The sequence below is a fragment of the Mirounga leonina genome, unplaced genomic scaffold (assembly GCF_011800145.1).
Source record: "Mirounga leonina isolate KUSES-001 unplaced genomic scaffold, KU_Mleo_1.0 Mir_507, whole genome shotgun sequence".
Classification (NCBI taxonomy): domain Eukaryota; kingdom Metazoa; phylum Chordata; class Mammalia; order Carnivora; family Phocidae; genus Mirounga; species Mirounga leonina.
Genome location: NW_023270789.1, coordinates 5,559,066 through 5,566,958, shown reverse-complemented (window position 1 = coordinate 5,566,958; position 7,893 = coordinate 5,559,066). Strand labels below are relative to the sequence as shown.

The following is a 7,893-nucleotide window of genomic DNA, read 5'->3' as shown; positions in this document are numbered from 1 at the left end:
TGGGAGCGGTGGCAGTTGGGTAGGTGGTGTGGGGCTGACCATAATCTGCTCAGGAAATGATTTCCCAAAACCACTGGGAGGTTCACTCTGTGTGAGTTAGCTGCTTGGACATAAAAGGAATATCTGAGAGCAGTAACTATTCCATGAGATTCACACCGATCATACTCCCTCCTCCAAAAGAGTCGAGTGGTCATCCTCATGTGTCTAGGGGTATGAAGGTGGCAGCTGGATATGCGTTTTGAGATCACTTCTGGAAACGCCCTCTCACACTCATTTCTGGGCTGCTCATGACCCAGGAAACTCAACTGTCCCCTTCCTAGTTGCAGGACCCACGACATCTGCTCAGTGATCGAGCTGGCTGTGTTGTTGACGGGGTCAGTCTAGAGTCAAGAGACAGAATGAAGTTTATGGCCTGCTCTGAGTCTTGCCATGCATGACTTTGGGTTTTCTCCCTCACTCTCAAAAGAATATCCAGCTGCAGTACTGCCTGACTAGGATGGCCTATCAATCGTAAGACATTTGGAGAGAAAACTTATTTTTATACCAATGACACATTAGCTCCTAGCCTAAGGCTCAGTACCGAGTGGAGTTTGGTTTATCTGCCCTTACTTTTCTAAGCTGAAAACATCTCTGGCCACAATATCCTGGTCATCCTCATGCCCATCTGAACTTTGGGTAGAAGACACTGCCTAAAGTTATATCAGCAGAGAAACCTGATAACTTGGCTTAAGGTGAGGGTTACTTTATTGAGTTTCTGCTCCTGAAGCATGTGACATATATAAAGAGTAAGACACAAGGTGTGTGAATAGCTTTTCCCTTCTTGACCTTCCATTGGTGGAAGAAGGTGTTCTTCAGCAGACTTGCCTCTTGCAAGTCACACACACAACTCTGGAAGTTGGCATTGTGTAGTCACAGATAAAGTAGAAACTCACCTCCACGAATTTACCAGGGCTGTACAGACTGAGATTGAGCAAATCAACTGAGTTATAGGTGGTTGGTGGGAAGACCAATATGAACTCAACAGAAACATACTATTACAATACAGAAGAGTTGAAACATGTTTTTTTTCCTAAACTGAATTTGGCCTAAGGTAGAGATCTAAAGGGAAAAAAAACCAAAAAACCTTCACTACCACTGAAACAAACACTGAAGTACTTAGTAATCTATAGAACTAAAGTTTAAGATGGATATTGTCCCAGAGTCAGGGGGGCTGAAATAGGCTTAAGCTGACTTTGTTTCAATCAAGAAGATTCTCGTCACGGAAAGATGGATTCCAGCTATGACTTGGATTAAAACTCCCCGTTCCCCAAAGAACATTTTATCTAGGTGTTTCTTTGACCTATTTAGGCATTTTCAACAGTTGCTTGATACTTCATGGGATTAGTAAAGCTACGCATAACACCGAAGTCATTCTGGAACACGTGTGCCTTCTCTTCTTTACAACAAAGGTTATTTTTGAGAACAAAGATCCCGTATTCAAACAAATGTGGTCGTTAACTGTGGTGTGCCAGAAAACATACAGCATGTTTAGTTTCAGCAGAACCATTCCTAAAGAAAGGGACTAAGTTCCCACGAGGGATCAAGACATTTTCAGATGATGAGGAAAGTCAACAAGGAAAGGGGGGCGGGGAGGAGCCCTGCACGACCTGCGGAAGGTGCGAGGATACCTCGGAGCACTTGTGATTTCACTGTAGGACCAGGAGCCTACACTTCGGTCTGTGTCACAGCGGCAATGAGCTTCCGAGGGTCACAGCGCACCTTGTAAAGGCTCTTGGCCCGATTTGCATCTTTCTGCAGGCCACTGCAGACGCAGCCGTGGCTCCATCCCATGTCCTTCTTCTACAGGCTTGTGGAGCTTGGTGGGGACACAACACTGCAGGAACTCAAACCACGTCCCCCGGGAAAGACAACTATTTTACATTGTATTTCATATGAACCAGCTTCTGGGCTCTCCACTCTTCTTTCTCTCCTACTCTTCCCCCCTTCCCTTCTTGGCAGCCGATCCATAAAAAGTGAAAACCACAGAAAACATCACCTTGGGAGACAAGAAAGACTAAGACAGGTCTGGCCACACGACAAGGGTCTTGGCCTTGACCTACACAGGAGCGGTTAAGACTCGTGCTACGGCCACCGCTGCCCCTGCGCAACACTGTTCGGACGGTGGGACGAGTGCAAAAAGAACATCGCTGAGTCCCGTTGGTGGCGTCCGGCCGCGCGGCTCATGGTGTGGGAGGTGGTTTCGGAGACGGGCACGAGCTCTCGCTGTCAAAGCTGGCAGCCCGGCCCTGCCACTGCGGAGAGGGGAGAAGGGGGGTTATCAATGGCCAAGGGGACTTGCATTTCAACTTTCAGAACTTCTCCGGCCCATGCACTGAATTCACCTTTCCCGGCTTTTCATAAGCTCACTTGAATTTTGCTGTCAGCCATGCAAAAACAGAAGGAAAAGAGCTGTAGAGCTTCTAGTTTGGGATACCTGATTAAAAAAAAAAGACCTACTGCAGAGATAATGAAAGCTTCCTCCACTATGTGCAGTGTGTGCGTGTGTGTGTCTGTGTGTTAATGAGGTGCTATGACTGGACCATTTCTGAGTGCTTCAGCCATTTCTCACACTGAAAATCGGCTTATGTTAGCAGGGAAAGAGGCAGTCTACAGAGTGTGCCCTTATTGCCAAGAACCCACGATCATGAATTATTAGCAATTGTCTGGGAGTTGTTAGTACAGCTACAAACCTGATACTGCTTTAGCGTCTGGCTCTCTTTCTCAGGCTTAATGCTTCATGGGGGCATTCATGCCCACCTTGCGAGGATGTGGGGGTGTGAGGCAGGCAGCCCCTTCCCCTTTCCGGAGCATCCCCTGCCTTCTCCCACCTCACAGGTCATCCCGTCAGCCCCACCCTGACCCTTCTGTTGAGGTGGGTGTTGCAATGAGGCATAACGGAGCAAAGGAGAGGGCTGAGGATGGATGGGCGCCCGCACCTGAGCCATTCGCCCCTTCCTTAGATTGAAAAGCCAGTCATGCTGGAGCATTGTGTTCTGGACAAAGATCTGACCCCGGGAATATTCTTGACCCATCTTGGAGCCGTGTAACTTCAAAGTGAGACATTGTCCACTGCTCATTCCATCCTTCTTGGGAGCTGAGGAGACCCAAACCTCTCCCAGGTATCCGTGGGACAGGGCTCTGGAGGGAGTCAGGGAGGTGGTCAAGGTGGCCTTTCTGAGCCAAAGTACAGCCTCCTCTGTGCCCCCTGAGCTCCGGGGGTCTCCATTATGGAATGATGGACCGAGTAGAAGCTGCCCTATGCATTTGTGCACGAATGGGGGCGGGAGGGGGAAGGATGCCGTGCTCCCCACAACACAGCCATTTCTAGACAGAGCTGAACCACCTAAGGAGGAGACCATTTGTCAGCCAGCGTTTCCTACTGGAAACCCACAGTGCTGAGGAGAGACCCAGACCTGTGGAACATTTCCACACTCCCACTTCTACAGAAAGCCTCTGTCAACTTCCCTGGGCTCAGTCCCTTAGTGTCCCTGTGCAGGCCAACCGGCAGATCTTTACAACTAACCCAATGCTGGACCACCAGGTATGGATGAGCACCAGTAGGTGCCCTAGGCCAGAACAATCTCAGCATGCTGGACCTGGGGGCAGTCCCAGGGCATCATCCAGTCAACTCTCTAGTTCTTGCCCATAACAAAACCAAGAAACAGAGAAGTCAAGATACAACTGGTTAGGGGCAGAGCCAGGATGTGAAACCAGGTCTCTTGACTCCCAACTCACTGCTCCTTCCGCTCCATCCTGCTGCCACCTTAGCATCTGGCCACGGCAAGGGGAGAAGGAGACACACAGTGTAAGAGGAAGCCTAACCTCTTCGGGTCCACACCGGGTACTTACTCCTAACTCCAGGTGGCAGTCTCTCTGCGTGCAGCGTCCACGTGAATGAAATCACAACCGAGGGTTTCCCTGGTGAAATATTTTAAATAAATAAGTGCCTGGTTGTTGAGCCCACTGTGACTTCTGACTCAAGTGCTTCTTAACCGGAAGGTGACACAAGATGATCACCAATGTTCTCATTCAACACACCTTTGTTTTAGGGATTCCACTTGTTCTGCGCCAGCCTGTAGTGTTGGTGAAAGGTACATGTAATTACTGGCTTCTCCCCTGGGTAAGCATGCCACTTAAACAATCTGACTGATAGGCCAGTGCAGAGGAGAAAAAGCGAGATGGCCACACAGAGTACCTCTCTCTTCTTTATATAATAGCCCAAGTCACGCGGAGCGTAATTGCTAATCCAGGACACATGAGGAAGGCACACTGGCTTCCCTGGCAGTCCCTGATTGTTTCTGTGAAGATAAACAGAGGAGGGAAAGGGGTTTCGTGGACAATGGGATGGTGACTGATTCCAGCAGGCTTATCATGGTGGCTCTGAAATCCCAAAGACCGGCCCTCCCCGGCACCCAGGAAGGTGATTGTTCCAGGACGTCTGTGTTCCAGTAAGACCTTCTGTTGTTCTGCGATGGGTCACGCTCAGAGATCTGAAATCTCTGGAAGCTGATCTCCACTTGGCCCTTCCTGATAGAATGCCTTTGGAGAAGGCTGCTGGTCGGCCTCGGCTCTGGGTGGGTGACAGCAATGACAGGCGGCCCCGGGCAGGGGTGCTCAGAGGGAAGGGGACCACTGCCGCTGCTGCCGGAAAGGATGCTCGCTGGGGCTTGATCAGTTTCTACTCGCGAAAACATCCCAGCAGGGAAAAATACCTTTTCAGTTCATTTGTTCCCCTCAACCTTATTTTAAAACCCCAAACAAGCGAGCAAGTAGGGTGCCCTCTGTTCTCATTAATAAAAAAGAAATGATCACAGCACTCGAAACTCCTCGAAGAAAGGTACAACTTACATAGAGAGTGCTTTATAGATGCGATGCCGTTTATCTTCCCAGGAGCGGGAGAGTGAGATTTCTTTATGTAGGATACAAATGGGGGAAATAAGTTCTAGGAGCAAGGTTCTTGCTCGATGTCCAGAACAAAAGCGAGGAGGCAAGATGGGAGCTCTAAGGGTGATTGAGGTGATAGATGTTCGAGTGCAATGCATCACTTGAGCCCACAGAGGGTTTACTTTGTATCTGCCTGGTAGGTTTTTAGATGCAGTTTTATGAGGATACTTAAACTGTGGGTGCTAAAAGTGTAGGTGAAATCCTAGGTTGCCAAGATGAATGTCATTTTCAGCTTCTTCATACAGAAAAATGGTCAGCTGGGCAGAAAATGGTAGCATAATGAGAGGGGGAGGGGCAGGCTCGGGAGCTTGATGTGCGAGGTCAAGAAAAAAGTAAACCCAAAGGACATGAATCAATTTATTCTCTTTTCGTTTTCCATATACTGTTACTTTCCCTTTACTGTCTCATCAAATATTCATTTTCAAGGGCTTGAGTCTACTTTATCTTTCTTTCTTTTGTAGTCTGGACTAGTGAGTCAGAGTTTTCAAAGGAATAGGACTTGAAATCAATTATTTGGCTTAATTAGGTTGTATTCATCACGGAGTGATTCTGGAACCGAGTGCTGGCACCTCTGTGCTCCCTGCACCCACCCCCAACTCCAGCCGCCCCTGGCCGGTAGCTTCAGTTTGTGTGGATAGAGTGGCCCAGTTACGTGGGGAGGGTTATCTCCCTGAGCTGGTAACACGTGAGGGCTCACTGGCTCCACCCGTCATCATTTAGGGTCAGAGTTTCCTAGAAAAGCAGAGATGACGGAACCGACACCCCCTCATTTACCAACCAGGAAACTGGAGACCAGAGGGGGCAGTGAGTTGCCTGAAGCCTTGTAGCCCATCGGGGCCACTTATCTTACATGTCCCTGCCCCTAAACCATCCTGAACATTTTAGTATGCTTGCTTATTCTACTCTTAAATATCTCCAAGGGATTTAAGAGGGGATAGGGGGCGTGGCACCCTCCCTTGGTTGAATCAAGCCTGCATTCAGTGAGGTGCCAGGTGTGGTCCCCAGGTCATCCTCAGTTCCGTCCAGGAGCTACCTCCTGTGGAGGCAGAGGCTGGTTGTGGGTACCTCACCCACACCCTGCAGAGAGAGCTTTCTGCATAAGAGGGGGCAGAGGCTCCCCTGGGGGAAGGGAGCCAGAGAGCTGAGGGACCGTCATTCAAGCTTCACAGCTGTGGTAAAATCAAGGCAACCACAAGATAGAAACAGGAGGCTTCCGATGAACAGGAACTTTGTGTCTATGCCTTACTTCTCATGCTTGGCCTCGAAGGCATGCCCACCTCAGTAGGTAAATCAATTAGCCTGCCTCCCGGAACCCTCTCTCCCCCACAGCCCTCAGTCTCTCCTAAGACACCTCACAGTGCTGGAAGCAGGGAGAAACAGGCCTGGCCACACCAAGAAGAGAAGGGAGAGCTGACAGGTCCTCTGGCATTGTTGCCCACATCTTTCCTGTGTCCCAGAGCCCGAAGAAGGGATTACAGTTGACCCTTGAACAACATTGGGATTAGGGGCACAAAGATCCGATATGACTTTGACTCTCCCAAAACTTAACTACTAATCACCTACTGTTGACCGGAAGCCTTACCGATAACATAAACAGTCAATGAACACATATTTTGTATGTTATGGGAATTCTATACTGCATTCTTACAATAAAGCGAGAGAAAAGAAAATGTTATAAGAAAGTCATAAGGGAGAGAAAATACATTTACAGTGCTGTGCTGTATTTATTTAAAAAAAAAATCCACACACAAGTGGACCCACACAATTTGGACTGTGTTGTTCAAAGGTCAACCGTACTCTGTTTTTAAGGTGACTGCTTAGGCTGAGGGGCCATGTGGTGTAAGGATGAAAGCTTTATTTATTTATTTTTTATCAGTAGATTTTCCAATTTTAGACTCTAGACTTCCTAGGCTTGAAGCCTAGGACGAACAAACAACCACCTGGCTTTTTAGGATCTGGATTGGGGTATGAGAGCCTCAAAATGAGGTTTCAGGCTTGCCTGGCTACCCCACATCCCAGCCCCTTGGAGAAAAAGCAGGCCTGGGAGCCACCAGGACGATAATTTGAAGGATCTCACGTTGGTGGAGTTTGGTGGAGGGGACCTGACTGTCAGTATCACTGGAAGGGACATTTCCTTTGCCGTTGAGAAAAATGACTGGCCCAAGATTGTACAGCAAGTCCGAAGGGGCCCAGATTGGAGCCCAAGCCTCAGGCCTCCTCCGCAGTGCTCCATGTGTTACATCTCTGTTGGGATCCTGTCAGAGAGCGTGATACCTCGAAGCCATTCTCTCTCCAGCAATGGGAGAAGCAGCATTCATGGCTGCAGGGTCTTGTGTCTGGCCACCTGCATGGAGCCCGTGAAGACTGCCTTGGGACTGCCTGGCTAGAGCCTCAGGGAACATAGTGATTCGACAGGGGTAGAATTTCTTGCCAAGTTCTGATCTCACCCTCTTGGGGCTTTCTCCCCGAGGACCGACTTGGCCCGGGGGTGGGGGGAGTGCTCTGAAAGCATTCCGGGCCTGGCACCATGGAGACGCTGGGCAGGCTTCCTCCGAGTTTTAATTTTCTATTTAGAACTCAGTGTCGGGCGCCTGGGTGGCTCAGATGGTTAAGCGTCTACCTTAGGCTCAGGTCATGATCCCAGGGTCCTGGGATCGAGTCCCGCATCGGGCTCTCTGCTCCTTGGGAGCCTGCTTCTCCCTCTGCCTCTCTCTCTCTGTCTCTCATGAATAAATAAATAAAAATCTTTAAAAAAAAAAAATTATAGAACTCAGTGTCGCTTTCAATGTGCTCGACATCCGAGGCTTTCTGTCAGGCAGCTTCCCCCTGTCCTCCTCCATCTCCCTCCTGCTGCTTATACACTGGGCGAGAAGCATGGAGCCCCTACGCACCCTGGGAAGGACCCACGCA

At 49.3% G+C, this 7,893-nt stretch overlaps 1 protein-coding gene across 4 annotated transcripts in view; it reads right to left on the bottom strand.

Moving 5' to 3' along the window:
- Positions 1–2,153: 2,153 nt before the first annotated feature.
- SYT6 (synaptotagmin 6) overlaps positions 2,154–7,893 on the bottom strand; it is a 55,697-nt gene continuing 49,957 nt past the window's right edge. For 2 of the 4 annotated variants that reach the window (XM_034990287.1, XM_034990290.1), the window contains one exon: positions 2,154–2,291. In XM_034990287.1, coding sequence (XP_034846178.1) covers positions 2,220–2,291 — 72 coding nt within the window. In that variant the 3' untranslated portion in view covers positions 2,154–2,219. Of the gene's footprint in view, positions 2,292–3,939; positions 3,958–7,893 lie in introns of those variants that run through there. The other 2 variants (XM_034990288.1, XM_034990289.1) reach the window with 1 other exon arrangement.